Source organism: Rattus norvegicus, chromosome 1 (genome assembly GCF_021556685.1).
Source record: "Rattus norvegicus strain SHRSP/BbbUtx chromosome 1, alternate assembly SHRSP_T2T, whole genome shotgun sequence".
In the NCBI taxonomy this organism is placed as follows: domain Eukaryota; kingdom Metazoa; phylum Chordata; class Mammalia; order Rodentia; family Muridae; genus Rattus; species Rattus norvegicus.
Genome location: NC_141534.1, coordinates 146,238,116 through 146,263,181, shown reverse-complemented (window position 1 = coordinate 146,263,181; position 25,066 = coordinate 146,238,116). Strand labels below are relative to the sequence as shown.

The following is a 25,066-nucleotide window of genomic DNA, read 5'->3' as shown; positions in this document are numbered from 1 at the left end:
TATTCTCTTGGGAGCACTGGTGTCTCTGGCATGGCCTCTGTTGTGTATGGTAAAGCCGGCAGTGCCCACTCTTGGGGTCAGTTAGAGCTGATGGGAACTTTCACCTCTGACCTCTTTGTAACCCTTCTCACTGTGTGTAGTACCCAGCACCCCCAGCCTCTCTGGTCCAGCACCTCCTGTGAACCAGGGCAAGCTGCCACTGGCCATATGGGCCAGGCTGGACTTCGGCAGACTTGGACTCCAACCTCCACACACAGCCCCAGCCTTCCCCCATGCCCTTTCAGTACCAGCCTCCCTAGAGCTAGTCTTTTTCTTTCTTTTTTCTTTTTGGTTTTTCAAGACAGGGTTTTTCTGACTGTTCTAGAACTCACTGTGTAGGCTTCAAACTCAGAGATCCACCTGCCTCTGCTCCAGAGTGCTGGAATTAAATGTGTGTCCCACCACCCTCTGGCTAGGAAAGTCCTTTTCTGCTTTTCTGCTTGGTGGCAAATTCTTCCAGGCTGGGATGAGCTCCCTTCTCACTCCCAGTTGCCCTGTGTTGGCATCACAGCCACTGCTACTTACACGCTCTTGGGGAGGGGAGAGGCCAGTTCCTTTTACCATTGGATAATGGCTTCAGTTTTTCAGTTTGTTACAAAAGTCAGTCTGCCACATCAAATCAGAATCTGCAAAAAAGAAAAAAGAGAAAAATAGTTTAATTTAATGACAGTATGAGATTGACATGAGATTAGGTTAGAGGGAGAGGGGGAGGGAGAGAGGGAGAGAGAGAGAGAGAGAGAGAGAGAGAGAGAGAGAGAGAGAGAGAGAGAGAAGAAAGCACAACACACAGAACTAGACACAAGCCAAGCAAGTGATGTAAGGGGCATAAGAGGGGATGACGTTGCTGGTCTGGAAAAATCATTATTTGGGTCCACCCTCTGTCTGCTCGTCTGTGTTTCCTTGATTCCTCACAATAAGCTCATGAAGGAGACCTGGCATCGCAGTTGGAAGCAACGGTGGGTGGACAAAGAGGGTTAGGACTGAGTCTGGCTTTAAGGAGAAAGGACACCAATTCAGTCATCAGTAAACTAGGAGGTGGTGCTGGCCTTGGACACGTCCTGACCTCTCCCTGCCTGCCAGCGCCCACTTGTGTTTTCGGAGAGGCTGCCCGCCCAGGCAGGTGGGCATAGGCCCTTGACATGACTCCTCTATTCTTCCCACAGCGCTATCTGAAGAAGCAAGTCACACCCCTCTTCGCCTACTTCAAAATCAAAACCAACAACTGGCTCGACCGTCCTCCAACACTGATGGAGCAGTAAGTGTGAGGCCTGTGTGGGTTTGGAGGTCCCACAGGCCCTAAGGGCTGAGAACACCACCTGGCAGCGTTCTGCTCTGGAACCTTCCATGCCTGGCCACCAGCCAAGGAGAGACCCCCACCTAGGAACATGGCACCCTGCTTTGAGGATCTACCTGTCCTGTGGGCTCTTCAGGCTTCTTTCGAGTTTTGTGGGTTTCTTTGTCACAGGGTCTTAGGTAGCCCAGGCTGCCCCGGAAGTTTTGATCCTCCTACCTCAGTCTCACATGGTAGGATTCCAGGTGTATAACACCACACTCAGTTTCTACAGGGCTGGGATCAAACCCAGGGCTTCCTGAACACTACAAACATCTACAAACTGAATGATGTCCCCAGTTCTGACTTTATTAACAAAGACTCAGGCTGCCTTGGGAGCCAAGAAAATCAGGCTAAAGGCAGGAAGAAATAGGAAAAGTCCCAAAGGACTTTTCAGGGTCAGGTGGATCACGGAGCCTCAGTAATTAGGCCCGTGGTTGTGTGTTAAGAGGACAGTCTTGGGAGTCTGGGCAGGATGCACTAACCACATTTCACCCCTCTGACAGGTACAACGAAATTAATGCCATCAGCACCGCCTGTTCTAGTGGTCTCGAAGAGTGTAGGGATCTCGTTGTTGGGCTTTATAGTCAGTGGATGAACAACTCTGATAATAACCCGTGAGTATTCCCCCATGCCTCCCCTGCCTGCCCTCATCTGCCCATTGGACTAAATAGAGCCCCGGGCCAGTCATCGACAACTCCTTGCTCCCCATTCCTTGCTGCTCCTCTGCTCCTAACAACCCCCACCCCACCCCAGGATCCACCCCAACCTTCGGTCTACTGTCTACTGCAATGCCATTGCTTTCGGTGGTGAGGAAGAGTGGAACTTTGCTTGGGAACAGTTCCGGAAAGCAACTCTGGTGAACGAGGCAGATAAACTCCGCTCAGCCTTGGCCTGTAGCAACGAGGTGTGGATTTTGAACAGGTGAGGACCTGGCCCTATCCACAGATTCAGCTTAGCCCCACCCACACATTTAGCCTGGCCCCACCCACAGACTCAGCCTGGCCCCACCCACAGATTTAGCCAAGCCTTGGTGCTCCTCTACCAGCCTCTCAGCCAGTGTTGGCAGGGATAGTGAGGCTTAGAGGCAAAACAATTAATTACTCAAAGACTTGGTATATGACTAAGCCAGGGTCAGATCCCTAACTCCCTAACTGCCCTGGGCTGTTTTGAACCTCACAGCAGGGTCTCCTCCTGGATGAGGTCTCTTCCACCCTGGTAGCCCTTTCATAGGTCAGACCTGCAAAGTTCCAGAGACTCTGACTAGGCATTTGCTCCCCATTCCACAGGACACCCGTGAGCCCCAAACCCATAAGAATCACATTCTTTGCTCCATCAGTGTTTGTAAAAAACAGTTCAGTTGAGTCTCCTTCACCATCAAGGCAAAAAGTGGCCAGCCACTTTACCTCATGTGAGGGCTGGGAGGGCAGGAACGCCTTCCTTCTTTTATCTGCTCTCAAGAGAGTTCCACTGTAGCACACACTTGCGTGACCAGTGATCCTGTGACCCTGAGTAGGAGACTCAGTTTCCCACCTGCCCAGGGGAGGTAGTCCCAAGGCACCCCACAGCTCTTCACACATCAAAGGAATGCTGAGCGATGCAAGGGGCAGTGATGGAGTGCAGGCTCCCAACCCTGTATCATGGGACTGCTGTGGTCCTCACGTGGTCCCTGCCCTTGACTGCTGCCCGCAGGTACCTGAGTTACACTCTGAACCCCGACTACATCCGGAAGCAGGATGCTACCTCCACCATCGTCAGCATCGCCAACAACGTGGTTGGACAAACTCTAGTTTGGGACTTTGTCCGAAGCAACTGGAAGAAACTGTTTGAAGAGTGAGTCTGACTGGGGTGTTGAGCTATCAAAGGCTGAGGTTGGGTGTGCTGGGGTGACCCATATACCTCCCCTCCCTCCACCCCCTCCGTGCTGAACTTTCTCACTTAGAAAACTACAACCAGAGGAAACATCTCCCACAGGACAAGGAGTCAGGGACCTACAGCCTGCACTGTGTTGAAGTCTTAACTCCTGCATGTCCGGGGAGGGTCTCTTGGGGTCCTTAGGTCTCCCTCGCAGAATGGTTGTGGGCTCCTATAGTTTCTTGACACCCGCAGTCTAGAGAGTCCCTTGGGTCTCGGCCCTTCCGCTGCTCATGCTCACCCCCTACGCCCCACCCCCCACAGTTACGGCGGAGGATCTTTCTCCTTTGCCAATCTCATCCAGGGAGTGACCCGGCGCTTCTCCTCTGAGTTCGAGCTGCAGCAGGTAAGTGGCCAGACCTCTCCTCGCCCTGGGTTCTGTCTGGCTTGACCAGTTGAAGTGGTGGCTTCCGCTCACACAGCAAGGGTTGAGTAGAGATGTTTTAGATATTAATGAGTCCACTTTAAAAGCCTTGGAACTTTAAAACTATATTTATTCATTGTTTGGGGTGAGCCTGCATTCCTGACTCCTGCGCGAGTCTCCTAAGTAAATAGAATTGTGCACCTAGAATCCTTTAAGATAAAAAAAAAAAAAAAAAAAACGAGTTACAATTCACGTACCCTAAGATTTCCTGTGTTAAGTGCTTTTTTTTTTTTTTTTTTTTTTTTCTTTTTCGGAGCTGGGACCGAACCCAGGGCCTTGCACTTGCTAGGCAAGCACTCTACCACTGAGCTAAATCCCCAACCCCGTGTTAAGTGCTTTTTAGTATTTTTGCAAGACCATACCAGCGATCTTTGCCACCCACTCTCTGAAGAAAGTGTGCGGCTGCTAGTGATTTCTTCTCGTTCCTGTCCCATCTCCCTAGGCCCTGGCAACTACTAGTCTACTTTATCTTTGCAATTCATAAAATAGAATCGTAAAATCTGCGCCTTGAAATGGAATTCTGTAATATGTGACCTGTTTGTGTCTGGCTTCTTCCGCTTAGCATCTAAGGTTTAAAAGATTTGTTTCTGAGAAAACACATGGTTCCTTTGTACAGCTGAGTAGTATTCCACTGTGTAGACATACCACATCCTCTTTATCCAGTCACCGGATGATGGACATTCCAGTCGTCCTCATTCTTTGACTGTTGTGAACAGTGCTGCTGTGAAGGCCCATGTGCACAGTTTTATTGTTTTCTTTTCTCCTGGGCATATTGTTTCTCATTTGTTTACTCCATGTTCAACTTTCTAAAGAAATGGCTAAAATTTTGTCCTGTAGACAGAATAGCTCATATATTTGTATGGATGTATCACCTGTCAATTAAAAAACCTATGGCCTATAGGAAAGCGTAGAATAGAAGGTGGGATACCCAGTACGCAGAAAAAAATTCTGGGTCAGGTCAGAGTCAGGCAGGCAAGGCAGATTTGCCCAGGAAGATGCGAAGAGTCAGACACACGGTACCTGGGCTCAGGTAACCAGCCACGTGGCAGAATGGAGATAGACTAAATGGGTTTTGATAAGTTATGACCTAGTCAGAGAAGAGTCTAGCTGTATGGTAATGGTATTTGTAAATGTATTTTGAGTCTGAGTCTTTCTTCTGGGTCCATGGGGCTAGGGGGAAGAACCAGGACATAACTTCTCCATTGCCCAGAGTGTCACTTGAGTGTCATGCCTGTGTGTTTTAAAGAGTTTTATTGTTATTTTCTTACATGTAGAACAATTTTTTTTTCTTTTTTCTTTTTTTCGGAGCTGGGGACCGAACCCAGGGCCTTGCGCTTGCTAGGCAAGCGCTCTACCACTGAGCTAAATCCCCAACCCCCAGAACAATTTTTTAAAAAATGTATTTGCAGCGCTAGGGAGTCAACTCAGAGCAAGCACGCCACTAGCTAGCTCTACCCCTCTACACCTTCAATTTAATTATTTTATTTTATTTTTTGAGACATGGTCTCACTATGTGGCTCTGGCTGGCTTGGACGAGGCTGGGTTCGAACTCACCAAGTTCTTCCTGCTGCTGCCTCCCAAGTGCTGAGATCAAAGGCATGAGCCCCAGTACTTAGTTTTTTAATGCTGTTAAAGTGAAAAATCCGGGGCTGGGGATTTAGCTCAGTGGTAGAGCGCTTACCTAGGAAGCGCAAGGCCCTGGGTTCGGTCCCCAGCTCAGAAAAAAAGAACCAAAAAAAAAAAAAAAAAAAAGTGAAAAATCCTCTGATGTCTCAGGTTTTCTTTGCTGTCCCTGGGAGTACAGTCGATGTGTGCTGCTTCTATATTATGAAATCTTGCTGGATCCTCAGTTCTAACAAGTTCCCTTTTGCATCTCTGGTGCTGGTGATGGACTCGAGGAGGGTTTCACACATGCTGGGCCAACAGAACCGTAGCTCGGCCTGTGTTCCCATAGTTCTTTCACAGACTCCCCAGGATTTTGGGTGCACAAAATCATGTTAGGCGTGAATTGCAATAATAGCCTTCTCCCTGTGTACTCTTCACTGGACTTTATTATTTTGAAGTGATGAGATTGGAACCCAGGGCCTCTATCCTGCTTAGCTGTGCCCCACCCATGAGTAGCACCCTTACTAGTACTTTTTTTTTTTTTAAAGCCACTGAGGCGCTGAAACCACTTGATCACCTGAGGTTCAGAGAGTTCCACAGTTGTTGCTCCCATATGGCGCCTGTTTCATTGGCTCATTTACTGGGTTAGGTACTTCAGGTGAAACTCAGTGCTAACTCAGTGAAATATCGCACGATAAAGCCCAATAGCCTGTGAGTAGATCCCATCTGGGGCTGTGGTTTCACAACTTCTGGGTAGGTGAGCACTTAGCCAGGGTGGTGAAGGATTGAGCCTCTTCTCCAGGAACAAGATATGGCCCCATCTCCTCAGGGGTCTGTGAGTGGGGTGAGAGGCAGAGGGCTGGGAAGCACCCCTCTTCTCAGGGCTGAGATGGAGAACCAGCTCAGATCTCATGCTTTGGTTTCCTAACAGCTGGAGCAGTTTAAAGAGGACAACTCGGCCACAGGCTTTGGCTCCGGCACTCGGGCTCTGGAGCAAGCCCTGGAGAAGACTAAAGCCAACATCAAGTGGGTGAAGGAGAACAAAGACGTGGTACTCAAGTGGTTCACAGAAAACAGCTAGTTAGTCCCGGGCCGAGAACCATCTGTCCCGGCGTGACGCCTATGACTATCTCAGCAGCCTGTGCAGGGTCTCTGTCTTCAGAGCGCCAGACACCGGCATCTGACCCTCAAGGTCAAAGTCTCCAGCCTATGGAGCTAGCCTAGCTCCTAATTGTCAGACTGCCAGACACCTCCCGGTCCTTGCCCCTCGTGCCAACTCTGCCCCAGGCCCAGGCCTCTGGGGCTGATCTCAGGGAAGCCCAGCTCTGAGTCTAGATTTACTGGACAAAGGGTAGCCTAGAAAGAGTCTCCCTGAATGCCTTACTACTTTCCCCCCACAAGACCCAGAACCAAAGAATCAACAGGGCACAAAGATCTATATATATTTTTAAGAGAAAATGTAAATAAAGAATTTCTAAAATGAGCTTACAGACTTGTCACTCAGTGGGAACATGAGATTGATACATTGGTTATGAGAGCTGGAGAGGGGAACCTGGGGGCACGCCATAGGTCTGGGGGAGTGGAGGGAGGAGGAGGTTACCTTCCTGCCCCATACAGCGACAGGCTGCAACTTTACTGCAACCTGATTCCCAGAACAGGTTTTGGGGGTTGGGTATGAGGAACCTCCAGGATGTGAGGGGTAGTTATGGTGGTTCCCACAGGGATGGTAAGAGCTGGGCCTAGGGGAGCATCTACCTTACCAAAAGTCAAGAGGAGAGGGCTGGCTGTGGCCCTCACATTGTGTCAAGAGGGATGGACAATAGGGGAAGGCAGTACAGTAGAGGTCCTTTCCAGGTTGTAAGGTGTATCTTCTAAGGTAATAGGATTCGACTGAGGGTTAGAGGTAAGCAAGGCACTGGGAGAGGAGAGCTTGGGAAGACTTGATGAATGGAGAGTGGCTGGTGCTGTTGGCAGTCCTCTGTGCCAGATACATATTGCCCACCCCCAGGGCGGGGCTAGCAAATGAAGCTATCACCAGAACCTTAGAGCAAAAGTCCACAATTCTGTCAGTCCCATCACCAGGCTGGGCTCACTTTGCAGGAGATGAGCAAGCTAGGCATAGCAGTACAGTCTGGTTCCCAGCACAGAGGCAGAAGGACCAGGAGCTGGAGCCCTAGGGAAACCGGATCTGAGGAGGGAGGGATGGAGGGAGAGATTCCTAAACTCATCAAGCACACTAGACAGAGGGGCCAGCCACTCCCAACTCTATCTCTGACACAAGTTTTAGGCATGAATGAATCAAAAGTAATTGAGGCAGCAGGCCTGAGGGAAACAGCCATGATTAAACATCCTTAGTCTAGATGTGGTCTGGGGATCACGGTCTCTTGTTTTGGTTCTTCAAGGCAATCCAAGAAGTCCTTTTTGCTTGACAGAAGCAAGCTGGTTCAGTGTGAGGGCTGATCCCCTCATAGGCTGATTGCCTCTGAGGCTCTGCCTGTGACCAGTGGTTTAGAACAGTGACTGAATAGTTTGTGGTGCCCTCTTAGGGGTCTGGAATGTGACAATGTAAAAAGCTGAGGTAAAGATGCCTCTTGGGCTGGAGAGCTGGCTCAGTGGTTAAGAGCACTGCCTGCTCTTCCCAAGGTCCAGCAACCACATGGTGGCTCGCAACCATCTGTAATGGGATCCAGTGCCCTCTTCTGATGCGTCTGAAGACATCAACAGTGTACTCATATACATAAAAATAAATAAATGTTAAGATGCCTCTGTCACTCTGTATTTTCGGCCTTGAAGAGTGATGAAAATGTTCAGACATCCCCCGTTTCTTGAGTGGTTAGCGTACTTGTGGGCAGAGTTCAGTAATCTGACCCAAAGCGTCTTTCAGAGTGGAGGAGCGGGGCAGCCCACGAGCCATGGCACTCCTGTGGAGGGAGAGGATGACTTCACGAAGTTGGTTCTCTCCTCCCACCTTTACTTGGGTTCCAGGGATCAAATTCAGGTCACCCTGCTTACAAAGCTGCTCACTGTCCTCCCCATTCCTCTGTTGGCACTTGGGTGTGGTGTATGTGGTGTATGTTCTCTGCATGTGTGCAGGGTGCACGTTCTCTGCATGTGTGCGGGGTGCACGTTCTCTGCATGCGTTCGGGGTGCACGTTCTCTGCATGCGTGCGGGGTGCATGTTCTCTGCATGTGTGTGGAGTGCACGTTCTCTGCATGCGTGCGGGGTGCACGTTCTCTGCATGCGTGCGGAGGCCAGGAGTATTCAACATCAGGTGTCGTCCTCTCCCACCATCTACGACGTACTTATTTTTTGTGAGAGCTCGCCCACTGAGCCCTGCTGACTCTCCTGTCTCCGAGTCCCAGAGCTGGGGTTACTGATGTGCATGTGCCTCTGTGACGAGCTCTGTACATGGCTGCTGAGGCTCTGGACTCAGATCTTCATGTTCCTGAGTCAGCCATCTGTCCGGCCCCTGGTCTGATAGCTTTAGGCAAAGGGATGCGGAAGGCAGGCAGGGATGTTCTCTTGTTATTGTGGGGGCCTAGTGAGGAGTCAGTTCTTTTCAGCAAAAATGCTGTCAGAGTCTGGTTACAGGAAGCTCATCCAGCCTCAGCCCAGACTGATGGTCTCAGGACATCAGTTATTCCCCATAAATATTACTTCCCAACTGGATTTTTTTTTTTTTTTTCAAAAAAGCCCTGGCTGGCCTAGAACTCTATATGTAGCCCTGGCTGGCCTCTGGTTGCTATGTAGCTAAGAGAGACCTTGACTTCCTGTGCCTCCTTTCTCCACCTCTGTCAGAGGGTCCTTGCTGACAGAGCAGAGGAGGTAACGAGTCTGTGAGGGGAGGGAGGGAGTCAGCCATGGTCAGGGGAATTTCGCAGTTCTCACTTGCTATTAATCAGGCTGCTTCTGTGGCTCTGACTAGCAATCGGGTCTTTTTTTTTTTTTTTTTTTTTTTCCTGTGATCCGACTGACCAGCAACCAGGTGTTTTTTTATACAAGTTTGGCAGAACAAAGAGACTATTATCCAAGTGACACAGAATATATGTCTGGCTTTTCATTATATATCCAGGGTTACAAGTTCAGTTACAATTAGAAAATACGAACAGATTTTATTCTTATTATTAACCCCGTAACCCCAACTTAAATAATCTAAAGAATGCTTCCTCCAAAACAAACACATTTTTTTTTTTTCTGGAGCTGGGGACCGAACCCAGGGCCTTGCGCATGCAAGGCAAGTGCTCTACCACTGAGCTAAATCCCCAACCCTGCAAACACATTTTTTATATGTCAGCCTGCTTGTAGGCTGCTAGTAGATGCAGTCTTAAAGCTCTCCACACAAACAGAAAATACCCGAATCTATCTTTTTCTGTATAGCAAAGACCAATACCTAACTTCTTTTACAACTTGTTTCATCATCTACACTCTAAAGTAGGGAAAGTTTATTTTAGTCAATCCATCTTATCTACTGATTCCACTCCTCCAGAGGTGGACCACCTATCTCTTAACTACATTTTCAGAGAGCTCTAAGCATATCGTATTGGGAAGCCTTAACTCTCTAACTTTCTCTCCTGGCTAATCAGGGTTTATCCGTTGTCTGTTTGCCCTGCACCAACTATGCCTTTGAGCTTACTCAGGGGCAGATACCCCAAGATTCCTCATCTAGCTAGGTGCTTATCTGTGTGCATTATCTCCAGGGCATAAGGAAAACTTCCAAATAGTGGCCAAATAAAGTTAATTTTAGGATTTTCCTTAAAAAAAAGGCTCAGACGTAAGTTTTCTCAGGAAAAGACATAAAATGAATCTTAATGCAGAAAGTCCACAGGAATGAAGCACACAGAGACCAAAACGCAGAAGTAAGAGACAAGGACAGCCATTGTAGCAGTCCCCTCAGCTTTGCTGGAACTGTGCCGAGCAGCTGTGCTGGCTTCATGACCCTCTCCGTTGCTAGTGAATATGGCTGTGCTACTTCACACGTGGCCGGACCCTTGAGAGGCAAGCACCACCATTCCTAGCCTCATCTGGCTCCTGGCAGCCCTTCTTCCCAAGTGAGAAGGGGGTGGTCAGGTACTGGGGCCAGAAAAGCTCCCAACTTCTCCCCTTCTATCTGCATATCAAAAGGCAAGGGAGGGCAAGATCCTGTAGCCAGCCTTGGTGAGGGGGGGCTGCCGGAGGCTCCCTGGGCTGCCCTAGATTAAATCTCCGGGCTCCTTCACTCCAGCACCAACCCTTCCTGTCGCCAGTACCCAGCAGCCATGACTGGCACTTGACCTTCTGGCATTCGGCAGGGGGAGGGGTGAGTCTCACCATTTTGGGTCCCTGGTGGGCTCTTGGCTCTGTGGATATCAGAGGGGAGAATTGGCTTAAAGAGAGAGAGAGAGAGAGAGAGAGAGAGAGAGAGAGAGAGAGAGGATTCTACCTGCACCCTCTCTTTCCTAGCTGATGCCAAATGATCATAGACTATCTTAATCTCGGGTGTTTTATTCTGTTTTTAATTGGACGTTTTCAGCGCTGTGGGTCAAACCTAATGCACACTAGACTCTGTGGAACTACACAGCCACACTGAAGCCTGAGGGCATAGGAGCTAGCCTCTGGCTCTATCATTGCAGGTTAGGGGTAAACTATCCTTTACTTGGGGCTGAGCTAGGGTCTGTGACACCCACAGTGACAAGCTCCTGTTCCTGGCTCCTCAAAATGCCGGCATCCATAAGGCCCTGTGTGTTCAGAGGATACCAGTCCCTGAGATGCAGCTAAGATGCTCACAGGAGCTTGGCCAAGGTCACAGAGCAGAGACTATGAGGCTGCCAACTGCCTGTCCAGCCTCTGCCAGCCAGAAGATGAACTCCTCATTGCCAGCAGGGATGAAGATGCCTCGGGTAGACAGCAGCAGCAGCAGCAGTCCCAGTGGTCTTGGAATAGCATCTGAAGCTTAGGGATGAACCTAGCTGGGTTAACCTTTAGTGTAGCCTTGATTGTGAGCCAAGTACGCCCACTCCTCCAAGCCTCAACGGCCTGCATGTAGGACCAGCATGGTATCTTTTTCATGGATCCATTGGGGTATTCGGACAGTCTGCCTCTCCTAAAGATAATAAAAGGGTCCCCAGTCATCCAGACACACTGACATCACCACTCTTGCTACTTTGAGATGTAGTTCAGGGCAGTCTGCGTGAGACTCAAAGACACAGGAGGGGTTACAGTTCTGAGAGGCAGGACTGAGCCCGCCTGCTTCTAGGGGGCAAAAAGAGGTGGCAGTTACTTGAGGTGGCTCTTGCTAGTCCGGGAGCGTCAGGCTGGTTAGCTTCCAGCAAGCTCCAGCCAGGTTGGGTTGGTTGAGGAGCATGTTCCCCACAGGTGGTGACCACATGGACAGGGAACTGGAAACCGAGGTTGCCAAACGCCAGAGGATGCTCGTATCTAGTTGTAGCTGGTGGGTGGGTCCTCTCCCCACCACCCTGTGGGTCCTCAGAGCTGAGGGCTGTGGCAGGGAGCACCTCCTTCCATCTCTTTGGGAGCCCACCCTATGAAAGTGTGAATCATGGGGAGCATTGGCATTTGTCTGTTTCTGCCTTGGGGTCAGATCTAATGAGACCAGCACGAAGACCTGTGTCCTCTTGGGAAGCAGGGAACAGCAGCCTAAAGTCACATGTGGGATACCTACACGTAGCTGGGAACTATGGGAAGTTGCTCTCTTTCCTAGATGTTTTTCTTCAACCAGAAAGTGAACGTGAGAGGAAGAATAGTTGCATCCAACCCTCTCTGGACCCCCAAGTCCCTCTCTAAGTGGGATGCTGTGTCAGGTGGCTCAATACCCAGTCAAGTCTGGGTCATAGGTGCTGTGACCACACTCAGCGATTCCATTTCTTGAGTAGCCACCACATGCCAAATGTAGGAACCCTGAAGGGCAGGTAAAGTCTGTTATGATCTCTACACCACATTTGAAGAAACATCCTCAAAGGAGTTTCAAGGCTCACCCACAGTTACTTGTAAGGAAGAGCTGAATTCAGTGCATTGGAAAAAGTGGGGCCTATGTGTGTGTGTGTCTATGTGTCTATGTGTATATATGTGTGCACCTATGTGTATGTGTATGTCTATGTGTTTATGTGTATGTATTATGTGTCTGTGTATTGTGTGTCTATGTGTGTATGTGTATGTGTGTATCTATGTGTGTATGTGTATGTGTCTATGTGTATGTGTGTATGTGTATATATGTGTATGTGTATATATGTGTATGTGTGTCTATGTGTATTGTGTGCCTATGTGTATATGTGTATGTATGTGTGTCTATGTATGTGTATATATGCGTATGTCTGTGTGTGTGTGTATGTGTATCATGTGCACACACACTCATGCAAACTGTAGAGTTTGCTCACCTTTCCAGGATGAGTAAGTGAGAGTCCTTAGGGACTGTCGGACCCGGAAATTGGAAGTAGATCACTTCTAAGAGATGAAAAAAAAGATTAGACCTTTGATAATCACTAAGTCAATTTCCCTTTAGGAGAGGGGGAAACTGAGGCTCAGTAGGACAACAGACAATGGACAGCCCTATAGGACAAAGGTCCTCACACATGAGAGACCCCCATGTATGGCCAAGATGCCGCCAGGGAATCTACAACTTCCTCCCTTCCTCTCTCCCCTAGGCTGTTTTGGTGACTTGCTTTTGACTCAGAGTCTGATGCATCCCATAATGGCCTCAAACCTGCCTTGTGGCGGAGCATGATCCCCCTGCCCCCATTCTCCCTCCCCTGCAGGGATTACCACCATGTCCAGTTTTACATGGTATCGGGTACTAAACCCAGGGCCTCCTGCATGTGAGGTGAGCACTGTGACAACTGAGCTAATCCTCAGTCTGCTACCCAGGAAGGAAGCTGAGTTCCTCATCAAGACCTTACAAGATTCCACTTGATCTTGCCTCCTTTGATATTCCTTTTTCCACTCTGTCTCTCCCCCAACCAACTCAAAACATTGGCTCTAAATAGATCACTGTATCCTTTCCCAGAGCCATCCTCACTGAGGGTGAAGCAACAGGACTGATGGTCTAGTAACTGAAAAATGAAATGGTCCCCGCGTACATTTTGTATTTAGAACCCAGGCACTGATTATGGGTCTCCCTATAATTGACCTGATTCGGGGAGTAATTTCCTCTGGCGCTTAGCACCAGGCTGACCAGGGTTCCTTAAAGCTCAGATTGAAGCTCCTGATTTTGATCTTGCTTGTGCCCTTGCCGGCTTGGTGCCCAGGGTGGTACCATTAGAAGCTGAGACCTTGCTGGAGGACCCCAGGCTTCCTCTCTTTGCTTCTAGGTCCCATGAATCTGCCATGCATTCTTGTTTTCGTGAGATCAAAAGCAACCTGATCTAGACTGGAACCATTGCAACCTCCAGAACCATGAGCCAAGAATAATACTCTTTTTAATTTAATTACAGTGACAGAAAGCAAGTGCAATCTGGTGCCTCAGAATGGACTGACTTTGGGGACAGTTATTTTGAGAGGGAATTAAAGTTAAATGGGGAGGAGGGATTGGGGGAATGACTGTCAGTCAGACAGAGTGCTTGCTCTTCGAACATGAGGATCCCCAGAACTCTTGTAAAAACAACATAAAAACAAACAAAAACAAAACAAAAAAAAAAAATAGGAATGGCTAGGTGTGTCTGCTGCCCCAGCATTGAGAGGCAGAGACAGAGTGATCCTGAGATGTACAGCCAGGCTAGCCCAAACAGTCAGCATCTGGTTTAGTGAGAAACTCTGTCTCAAGGCAGTAAGGCACAGGCTAGCCCAAATAGTGAAATTCTGGTTTAGTGAGAGAGACTCTGTTTCAAGTGCAGTGGTAGAGGAAGACAGCCTTTGTCCTTACTGTGGACTCCACATGCAACACACACACACACACACACACACACACACACACACACTTAGCATGACTGGTATCTCTGTAAGAGATTATTGTACAGATACAAGGAGGAGAAGGAGGAGAAGGAGGAGCAGGAGGAAGAGGAGGATTTCTGCAAGATAAGGGGAGGAGCCCCAGGAACAGCTAAGCCTGCTACACTGTGGTCTTGGGCTTCTAGCATCTAGAAGTAATGTGAGTCTCTGTCTTTCAAGCTACACAGTTGGTGGTATTTGTCATGGTGATCCACACACCTAAAACTGGACCTAGCGGGAAGGGGCGACTCAGCATCATCTGAAACAAAACAAATAACAAAATGTTTCTTGAGACAACCTGGCTCTTTCTGTGTAGCCCTGGCACCCTGGAAACTCAATATGTAGACCATGCTGGCCTCAAACTCTGTCTCTGCAGGGCTGGGTTTAAAGGTGCCTAGCACCACCGTTCTTATAGCTGTGAAAGAGCCCTACCTCCCAGGTGTCTGGGCATCTAATATCCCCATGTTTGCCCATGACTGCACACACATACACCCCCAAGGTTCCCACCTATCACTGTAGGCCAGGTGGAGCTCCTGGCTCCTGTGCCCAGGTACAACAAACACTGTCTAGGTGACAAGCTGGGGCCCATGTCAATCTTGGCAGGCTTAGATTGCAGAAGGGGTGGATTGGCAGACTTGTTATCTGCTCAACAGAAAAGCTTCTCCCTTTAAAAGATCAAGGAAGCATATGCCAATAAAAGAAAATCAGAAGCAAACAAATTTTCATTGGTTTTCCTTTTTTTAATTATAAAACAATAATAAAACAATTATAGAACCAGTATACAAGATTCTGGGCAGCTGTCACCAGCAAGCAGGGTATGGACCTGCTCTGTCCTCTACACTCAGGCTGCCCCATTCTCAGGGCAGCTCAGACTATGCTCTGCAGAGCTCTGAGCTTTTAGAACAGTGGTTCTCAGCCTGTAGGTTGTGACCCTTGAAGGGTAGGGGGGGAGGGTGTTGAATGACCCTTTCACAGGGGCCATCTAAAACCATCAGAAAACACAGATATTTACATTATGATTCATAACAGCAACAAAATTACAGTTATGAAGCAGCAAAAATAAAATTTTATGGTTGGGGGGGTCACCACAACATGAGGAACTGTATTAAAGGGTCACAGCGTTAGCAAAGTTGAGAAGCACTGCTCTAGAAGAGACCTAGAAGTAGGTTTTGTCACAGCCTGCTCCAGCCAGGGAAGGTACCCACCCATTGTTTATTTGTCCCAAACAGTTTCCAAGAAAGACATCATCTGGGAAAGGAGATCCATGGCTAAGGAAAGCTTAAAATGTCACAGACGAGGCCCATAAAGGCACTTCCAAGGCAGCCCAACTCCACACCGACAGGGTGCAGGCAAGGCCATATTAGTAGAAGATGTTCAGTGGGGGTCCTTCCAGGTCTTCCTGCCAAAGTTCAGGACAGCCACTGAACTGCAGGCCTGAGCTGGGGGTGGGACTGGTCACAGGAAGCTGGAGGGCAGGGCTGGAACCCTGGTCCTCTGAGCTGGAGAGTGCCTCTGCACTGTGGTCCCAGCAGCCCCACTGAGGTTGAGGCTGTAGTCTCTGGCATGATGGACGGGGCAGGAGAGGTGGGCTTCCCAGGGCCAGGCAAGGTTCTGGAGACACAGAAAGACTCTGCAAGAGAAACAGGAAGGGTTTATGACCTGGTCACTGACTGGAGATTTCAAACCCTGCTCTCTCCGCAGTGTAGCTGGTGCTGTCTGAATGGCCTCAGGGGAACCATACAGTGGTGCACAGAGATCAAGAACCGTGGTTCTGGAGAGCCACTGCCAACCTTCAAATCCTACTTCTGCTACTCACTAGCTAGGAGAAAACTCGTCATCTCAGTTTTCCCACCTGTAAAATGGGGACTCTAATGCTTCATAGTGCTGTGTTAGCACAACGCACCATAGTGCTGTATAATGGATACAGGTAGAGTACAAAGAGCAGTGTAGGCAAACACTGAGTGCTTAGTAAAACCACAAGTCATTTAGGGATGAATGAATCTCTGAGAAACACTCAGGCCAACAGCTCCGGAAGGATCTAATCTGGAAGAGCTGCCAATAGCCCTGGGCCTCACTCACCCACTGAACTTAGGACTTCCTGATAGTGAAGGCCCTCACCTTCCACCCTGGTCTCTTCTCTTCCCCAAACTGTGGTGACTGTTGCATAGCAGTGGTGGCAATTATGGTAGCGGCTATCACTTCCCAGGGCCTCATCTCTTTCCCTTCAGGTGGTAATAAGGCTACTTCCATTTGCCCTTTCATTGGATAACCTCGGACCTGAAAAGTGGGAGATTCTATACAAACCAGAGACCATCCATTCTAGTTCCAACTTAAGCCCGGGATTGCCCCTGGGGAAAACGGCAGGGGTCCTGTGACCTACCTGGTACACCTTAGTCAGCTCTGCAGGTTCAGTGGATGCTGTCCAGTGCCCAGTCTTGTTCCTAGGCTCTGGGGATATCTGCATGCCAGGACATGCGTGGGGTGGTGCCCAGTGAGAGGTGTCAGCGGCTCTCTCTAGGGACTGATGTAAGGGTGACTGTATTTGGGAACAGTAAGGAGGTGTTACCCAGGGATCCACGTTGGAGATTCTGCTCCCAAGGTTTTCAGGTGAGATTAAGGGTCCAGGACAAGCAGGAGGGCACCCCCAGGACAGCCCACTACTGATGTCTGATCCCAAGCTAGGACCGAGCATCTGAGCCTGGGAAGGGCTGCTGTCATCAGGGCACTGAGGGCATCGGTGAGAGAAGGCGGCGTCCGCACTCCGTCGGCGCCTGCGCCGCAGACTGTCCTCGCTGAGGCCCAGGAGGGCCGACAGGTGGCCGATGTAGCGGATGGCCAGACGCAGCGTCTCGATCTTGGTCAGGCTCTGGCCGGCAGGTGCCACCGACGGCGGCAGGAAGCGGCGCAGTTCTTGCAGCGCGCGGGCGAGTGTGCGCATGCGCAGCTTCTCGCGCTCGCTGGCGCTCTGCCGCTGTCCTCCTGCGGGCGCCGGTCGTGCTCGTCGGGGAGCATTCGGGGCGACTTGGGTATTGCGTGCGCTGCGGGCCGGGCCCGTGGACTGTGAGGGCGGGCGGGTGGCGTAGCAAGGACATGAACCGGACGAATCTGAGGACGAGGCCGGAGACGTGGAGTCGGAGTGCCGGGCCCAGCCCCAGCCCTGGGAGAAGACCCAGTGGTCGAGGCCCTGGAGGCTCTGAGGTTGTGGCGACTGGGCCATGACTGTGTGACTCTGGGAATCTGGACCGGTCACCTCCAGGTCCTAGCTTTTATCTGAACTAAAGGTGTGAGGTGGTCCCCTGCCAGGTTGCAGAGAGGTGTCAAAACCCACAGAGCCCAGGGAAGGTCTGGGCAGGGGGGCCCTGGGAAAGCGGGCCCATTTGCGGAGGTGTGGATTCTGACTCCTCGAAGGCTCTAATGGAGGCCCCTGCTGCCGGGAAGTGTGGGAGGGACAATTCGCATCTGGATGGAGTTGCTAAGCTTCTCACCGAGCCCCCACCCTCACTCCGCCCCGCTACTGCAGGGTGAATGCACAGGAACCCACCATCACCATGGATGGCTGCTGGGTACCTGGATGTCCCTCCCGTGCCTCACTGGCTCACTTATGGAGTGGCCACCCTTCATCATTAACCTTTAATGGGCTGTGCCTGTGCTGGATCCGACCGGCACAGTGGGCTTCCTCAGATCCCCGCGTTAGCTAATTTGCTGAATGATACTTAGAAATTCTCATGGACCACAGTATCTATACCCACTAAAGACGGAACCCAGCAGCCTGGAGCAAAAGAGTGGGAAGTGGAAATGGAAGGAGGTGGATGCCAGAGCCAACTTGAAGAAGCTTTGTGTCACCTTGAAGCCACCTAATTTCTTTAAGCCTGTTCTCATCGCAGTAGTAATTGCTGCACAGAGTGACTTCTGGTCCTCTCTGGAATGATTCTGAAAGCGCTTGCTGTGGGCTTTAATCTCACCTACACAGGTGTAGAAGGGACTACACAGGTGTGGTGGCATATACCAGTAATTTAGCACTTGGGAGACTGAGGCAGGAGAATTGGGGGCGGGGGGGGTCAGCCTGTACTACCCACTAGGAACTAATCCCAGAAAATAAAAACAAAACAAAATCCCCAAATACTGCCATCAGTGAATGCTCATGGCTATAATCCAAGCCCTTGGGAGGTAGAAGCAAGAGGATCAGGAGTTCAAGTCCATAGAAAGTTTGAGGCCAGCCTGGGCTACATGAAACCCTGTCTCAAAAAAAAAAAAAAAAACCTAAAACAAATAAAACCCAGGCACTAACGTTTGAAATTGCTTATGGGCACCCATTTACTTTTGTGCAGGCCCTAAACCTGCCTGAGCCTGTCCTTCTGGTTGACAAAAACAGGACTAAGTATGGCGTCTGCTCCCAGGACTGCTGTGAGAAATAGCTGAGGTAATAAAACCTAGCAAGTGCAGGCTCTCCTTCGCATCAATTACAGCTTAAACAAGGCGCCTAGGCCCTGCATGGTCTCTGGAAGAGGAGGAGCTGAGGTTGAAAGCTAAGGGCTAAGTGAGCTTCTGAGGCAGTCAGGCCTTAGCAACAGAGGCTGAGCAGGCAGGCCCAGCTGAGTCTTGAACCAAGAGCATTGTTTCAGTAGGGAGAGGGGACATGGAGAACATTCCAGAAGGAAAAGGCCTGGTGGTAGGATGCCAGGGAGCTGCTAGGGTGGAGGTGGGAGGGCCAGGTGCATTTGGAACCTGTCTGAGTTGGGTTTTACTCTCAAGGCCATGAGGAGCCTTTGTGACTTTGGAGCAGAAGGGTAATATAATTTAAAATATCAGTCGGGGTGAGTGTGATGAGAATACTTAAGAGGGACTGGAGAGATGGCTCAGTGGTTAAGGGCACTTGTTGCTCTTGCAAAGGACCTGGGTTCAATTCTCAGCACCCATATGATGGCCCACAACAGTCTGTAACCTCAATTCCAGTGGATCAACAGGCACACGTGCACACACATGCAGGTGAGCATTTATTATTTATTTGTAAATAAATTTTTTTAAAGTTTTCAAGATGCCTCCCAGCACTAGGGAGTCAGAGGCAGGCAACTCTCTGTGAGCTCAACCTGGTCTACAGAGCAAGTTCCAGGACAGCCTGGACTACACAGAGAAACCATGTTTAAAACAGAAAAGACGTTTTCACAAATCGACTCGACTGGCACAACCTGGAGTAAGTAAACAGTGCTCTGTAAACGTTATCATTTTAAAAATTAACTTCAGGACATAAATTACATAACCAGAGAAACATTTCACTGTGAGAAATGGAAACCTGACAGATTAAGTCACAGCTCCTAAAGGTCCTGACTCTCCTAAGTGACAGCCCTGGGTGGTTGCCCATGGTCTCCCAGCTCAGCCACGACAGCCATGTGAACGCCTGAACTCGGGTCTCCTTGGGAAGCACTCAGTACTTACTAGGCTCTGGGTCAATCCCTCGGAACTCCTGTGTTGAAAGTATTCCCAAGCTCAGCAGTGAGAAGGGCAGGGGTGGAGCCCTTGGGAGGTGACGGGGCCATGATGGCTCCATTCTCCTGACCAGACTTGACTCAGTCAGAAAGGGAAGCTCTCTACTGTGCCCTCTCTGCCTTGGCTTGTGATGGATGGCTTCTGCCATACGGTGAGGCCACATGTCAGCATCGTGCTTTGGAATGCCCCGACATTCATTTCTTTTCTTTTTTGAGGCAAGGTCTCTCTGTTACGTCCTGAAATGTTCCAGCTATCCTGGAACGTTCTGTGTAGACTAGGCTAAAAGGTGTGCATCACTACGACCAGCTTTTTCTTTCTGTTTTCTTTTTTTTTTCCCCCTTTTTCTGTTTTTGAGATAGGGTCTCACTCTGTGTTTGAATAGAAACTTCCGAATGAGTTCTGTCTCCTCTATTTAACACCCCTTGATTTATCTCAGTGCTTCATTGCCTGGGAGATTTCCTGCATTTTAATTTCCATCTCCTGGGACTGGGCATGAGCTCAGTGGTTGACCACTTGCCTGGCAAGAACCTGAGTTTCTTCATCTCCAGTACTAAAACCAAATAGCCCCCCCTTTCCGTTATTTTTTTAATTTTCTAAAAGCTAATTTAATTTTTAAAAATTCACCACCCCACACACACAGACCTCCAGACAGGGTGTATGATTTGTAGATCAGGCTGACCATGAACACTGAGGTCTGCCCATCTCTTTCTCTGCCTCTCAAGTGCTGGGATTAAAGGCCTGTCCCAGCCACCATACCTGGCAATTTTGCTCTTTTTGTAACAACTGTCTCTGGTAGGAACTGACTGGGGCCTTGTGAGAACACATCCTACTAGGGACAACCCAGCCACCTCTGATATACCATCTCTCAGAAGTCCCCACGGTCCTCATGCATAGAGCCGGGGCTGGCGAGGATTCTGCCTCAGTCTCTCCTGTGGTAGGATTGTAAATAGATGCCAACAGAATCGGTTTCTGTATCACCTCAACACTGACATACAGAGAACCAAGATTCTAACTCAGGAACCTGTGGGGACATACTCAAACCATATCAATAGGCCACAGCAGCCCTGAAAGTCTTTCTGACTGTGTCCTTCCCAGAACAGCGTGCTGGAAGCGCATTCCATCTTCTCTTCAGAACTGTTATGGCTTCCTGGATGTGGTTCTTGGGCCTTCGTGCTTGCAGCCATGGCCGCCAACATGCTTGTGCTGTCTAGCTTTATGTTAACTTGACACAAACTAAAGCCATTTGAGAAAGAGGAACCTCAAGTGTGTTGGTGCCTTCATAGGATTAGGCTGCTAACAAGCCTGTAGGGCACTTTACTAGTTAGTGATTGATGTGGGAGGGCCCAGCCCACTGTGGGCGGGGCCCCCCTGGGCTGATGGTCCTGGGTGCTATAAGAAGCAAGTTAAACAAGCCACGGGGAGCAAGCCAGTAAGCAGCACCCCTCCATGGCCTCTTCAGCAGCTCCTAACTCTATTTCTGCCGTACTTGAGTTCCTGCTCTGACTTTCTTCGATGATGATGAACTGTGATGTGGAAATATAAGGAAAATTAACCCTTCCCCCCCCAAATTACTTTTGTTTGTTGGGTTTTATCAGAGCAAGAGAAATTCTAATGCCACTCAGACTTTTCTTTCTTTTTCTTTTCTTTCTTTCCTTCTTCCTTCCTTTCTTCCTTTCTTTTCTTTTCTTTCTTTTTTTTTTTTTTTGAGACTACAGGGTCTCAAGTTGCCTGGCTGTCCTTGAACTCCACATACAGCTGATGCTGACTTTGAATTACCAACTCTCCCATATTCACCTCCCAAGCACTAAGATTACAAGCATGTGAAACCACACCCAGCTCTATGTAATTTTCTCTCAAGACAGGGTCTCACTCTTAGCTCAAGCTGGACACTAACGGAAATGCTCCTGCCTCAGCTTTCCAAGAGCTAGGATTACAAGTATTAGCCATCAATCTTTTCTCAGCTATTTGAAGACACACAATCAACCATAGCAGTAGTTACCCTGCTGCGATCCAGAACATGAAATGTTCTATCTACCCGGCTATGGCTCTCTACATGTATATCTTGATCCACATCTGGAACTTTAGACTGATGGCCTGGTAATGTAGCTTAGTGGTAAAGCACTGGCCTACCATGGCTAAGGCCCCAGGTCAGTCCTCAAAACCACAAAGAATGGTCACTTGAAATTTCAGATAAGCATTTATCTTGGTGTCTCTAATTCATGCCTCTCAAAACAAAAATCCCACCATTTATTATTTATTTGCGAGTGTTCTTTCTGCTGGTGTGTGGACAGCTAAACATTGCAATCGTGGAATGCAATATGTAGACTAGAACTGGGCGTGGTTTCACACGTGCTTGGGGGGTGACTGTAGGAGAGTTGGTAAGTCAAGGTCAGCATTGGCTACAGATGGAGTTTGGGGCCAGCCAGGTAGACTTGAGACCCTGTCGTCTCCTGCCTTTATAATCTCTTCAGTTCTGACTTTCCAACGTTCCTCCCTCTCTCTCCTGGCCTGCACAGCCAGCCTGAGGGATTTCCTGCCAAGAGTGGATGAATGAAGAAAGTCTGACTCCCACGCAGAGCCCTGAACATGACACATAGCACTTCGCCTTCTCTGGGGAAGTCTGGCCTGTTTCTTCCGTGGTGTGGGAGCCCAGGTTCTAGGCTGACTGTAGGGTTTCAGAGTATATTTCTAAAGCATGAAACCCTGGCTCTACACTGTGCTCTTCAGCCAGGCCCTTAAAACACAGGGCACACTTCATGCCAGCCTTATTTGCCCAGAGGGAGACTAAAGCCTGTCTTTCATCAGCCTTAAGTCGGTACCAAGAGGCTGTGTGGGTTAGTGGTTCCTGTTCTGGGCTATAGCATTGGTCCCAGGATTTTAACAACTTTTTAAACTTTAGTGTTGTTTTTCTCCTTTCTTTTTCTTTTTTCTTTCCTTTTTTAATTAAAAAAAATGTTTTTTGAGATACAGTCTCAACATGTAGCCCTGGCTGTCCTGGAATTCACTATGTAGACCAGGCTAGCCTCTAACTCCCAGAGACTCACTTGCTTCTACCTTCCAAGTGCTGGGACTAGAGCACTTCTCTGCCATGCCTGACCCATTTAGTATTATCTTCTATGAGGTGAGGGTTCCGAGTTCAGGGTGACTGTTGGGGTGACATGAGACAGGGTGTACCCTAACGGTTAACCCAGAGCTGACAGCCCACTCAGTAGTGAGTTCAGGAGTAGCAGGTGGGGTCAAGGGATAGACCAGACTGTGAGGACACTGATGTTTTCTGAGCCACCCCTGGCAGGAAGAAAGTGTTCTGCTTCTCTGGGACTCTCAGCCCTGGTCTCACTGGTCCTCACACCAGTCCCACTGGTTTCCTCTGTGAAGCCAGCAGGGGGACATTCTGAGTTCTGTGGTCACCTGAGCTTCATGCAGAGCTGTAAGTACTGGCCAATTAGACCAGATCAGGCTAGACCAGCAATGGAGACTCACAACTACTTCCTGCTAGGAGTGGGGTTCTAACCCAGGGATCAGAAAAATCTGTTTCCCTGAAGCCCTGGAGCCCTGAGGTGTTCCTCTCAACGGAGATGTGCCTAAGCCTGCTATCCCTGTGCTGGAATCTGCTCCATAAGCAAGTTAGCCCTGAGTCTTGTCTTCTAGTCTTGCTGTGCTGTGCTTGCTGTGCTTGCACAGCCCTGCTGTGCTGTGGATAAGGAGGTTGGAGTCTGGACCTCAATGTCCTGGATGCATAGCCTCTCCTCTTCCTGTAACAGAAGGAAAAGGCTAGATCAGGCCAGCAGAATTGATAGATGCATGGGCTTCAGGAGCATGGCCCCTGCTCATTGCCCATCCTGCCCCTGTGTTCCAACCTTTGGCTCCGGTTTCCTTAATAACAGGAACTGTGTTGCTATGGGTGTTGGCAAGGCCTGGTTTCTCCTGCCTATTGAAAGGGCAACTGGATCTCAGAGGTTTTCATTGGTTAGGCCTTCTGGGAGAGCTTAAAAATAGAGCAAACAAAAACCGGGTTCTTACTCTGTTGCCTAAGTTGGACTCAAACTTGTGATTCTCCTGCCTCATTCACCTGACTCGCTTGTATCGCAGCTACACTTATCACTCCAGGCTTGGGAAAATACCTCAAGACGTGGAAAGCACATTCCTGCCTTATACCACGACCGGAACTTGAGCTACTGGCCTATAATTCCAATGCAAAAGCACACACTGAGGACGGAGGAGGCAAAAGAAAAACCCTGTCATTGACAACAACATGGAGCACTTCTCAATGTCTTTAATGTTAAAGAAAACAAATCACCATGTGAAGCTGACGTTTTGAGGTTGTGTTTGGCTTTCCTCATTGCCAGAGGAGTCAAGTCAGCTGGGTGAAGCTTGGTCAAGTGAATTCAAATCAGAGCTGGTGAACGTGTCCCCCGGAAGATGACGGGGACATGTTCACCTGGAACAAGTCTCTAGTGATAGGCTGCAGGCTCTACAGCCCAGACACCGACAGCTTGTGATCTCGAGCTAAGATGTGGCACGATCTAATTTAGAGTGAGACCCATACCCAGTGATGGCTACCAGCCAGAACCCAAAGCCATGGAGACAGAGTGACCTGGGCCCATCAGCTGTAATAAGATGGGGTGCACAGAACCACATGCACCCTTGTGAAAGTTCAGGGAGGCATCAGGTGAGCAGAAACAGTACTTCCGGGAAGGCTGTCAGAATGGAATGCAAACCCCAAGCTGTGTTTGAATTGGCAAGGTGCTGGGCCTTCGCCCAAGAAGATGAAAATCTTGCTACCCAGGCAGTAAGGGGCACACCAGAGGCCACAGCTGATGAGCTGTGACAAGCCCTCGATTAGGGAAGGGAGGTTAGGTGAGGGGCTCTAGGCTGGGTCACTAGAGAACCAGCTGAAGGACTTGGGGGGGGGTATTCTGTCCAATAAGAAAAGGCACTGTGGCTCAGACCCACAATCCTAGCACTTGGGAGACCGAAGGTGAGAATGCTTCAGTTTTGACACCAGTCCAGCCTGAGCTACAGAATAAAGACCCATCTTAGAAAAAGAAACCTTGCAGAGGGGTGCAGAGATGACTCGGTGGTTAAGGTCACTCGATGTCCCTCCAAAGGCCTGGAAATCAGTTCCCAGCACCTTCATGGTGGCTCACGACCTTCTGTACCTTCGGTTTGTAACTTCAGTTTTGACAGTTGTAAGCCAACTTGTGGGGCCTGGGAACTAAACCAAGGTCCCCTCTAAGAGCAGTAAGTGGTCTTAACCCCTGAACAATCACTCCGGCCCACCCTCTTGCCTCAAGAATGAGTGGCGTGACCTTGATGCTCATGGAGAGGGGTGTGTGCAAGAGCTGGGTGGATG

General features: G+C 49.4%; 2 protein-coding genes across 6 annotated transcripts in view; one reads left to right on the top strand and one right to left on the bottom strand.

Annotated features, from left to right (window-relative positions):
- Nucleotides 1-6,796, top strand: part of Anpep (alanyl aminopeptidase, membrane) — a 43,170-nt gene extending 36,374 nt beyond the window's left edge. For 3 of the 4 annotated variants that reach the window (XM_087593675.1, XM_087593674.1, XM_087593677.1), the window contains exons 16-21: nucleotides 1,203-1,294; nucleotides 1,876-1,986; nucleotides 2,126-2,293; nucleotides 3,062-3,202; nucleotides 3,548-3,629; nucleotides 6,244-6,795. In XM_087593675.1, coding sequence (XP_087449801.1) covers nucleotides 1,203-1,294; nucleotides 1,876-1,986; nucleotides 2,126-2,293; nucleotides 3,062-3,202; nucleotides 3,548-3,629; nucleotides 6,244-6,393 — 744 coding nt within the window. In that variant the 3' untranslated portion in view covers nucleotides 6,394-6,795. Of the gene's footprint in view, nucleotides 1-1,202; nucleotides 1,295-1,875; nucleotides 1,987-2,125; nucleotides 2,294-3,061; nucleotides 3,203-3,547; nucleotides 3,630-6,243 lie in introns of all 4 variants that reach the window. The other variant, NM_031012.1, reaches the window with a different exon arrangement.
- An 8,186-nt stretch (nucleotides 6,797-14,982) lies between these two features.
- Mesp2 (mesoderm posterior bHLH transcription factor 2) lies at nucleotides 14,983-18,465 on the bottom strand. Of its 2 annotated transcripts, XM_087655702.1 has the most exons (3): nucleotides 16,610-18,465; nucleotides 16,348-16,506; nucleotides 15,423-15,859 (listed from the first exon to the last, which is right to left on the bottom strand). In XM_087655702.1, exons 1-3 carry the CDS (start codon nucleotides 17,444-17,446, stop codon nucleotides 15,590-15,592), a joined length of 1,266 nt encoding a protein of 421 aa, XP_087511828.1. In that variant the 5' UTR covers nucleotides 17,447-18,465; the 3' UTR covers nucleotides 15,423-15,589.
- Nucleotides 18,466-25,066: the final 6,601 nt, after the last annotated feature.

Excerpts from the sequence above, each read along its gene's own strand:
- Mesp2 (XM_087655702.1), bottom strand. The coding sequence starts at position 17,446 with ATGGCCCAGTCGCCACAACCTCAGAGCCTCCAGGGCCTCGACCACTGG. Across the intron at positions 16,507-16,609 it reads AGCTGACTAAGGTGTACCAG|GTCCGAGGTTATCCAATGAA; the intron begins GTAGGTCACAGG and ends CCCACTTTTCAG. Across the intron at positions 15,860-16,347 it reads AGAAGAGACCAGGGTGGAAG|AGTCTTTCTGTGTCTCCAGA; the intron begins GTGAGGGCCTTC and ends TTTCTCTTGCAG.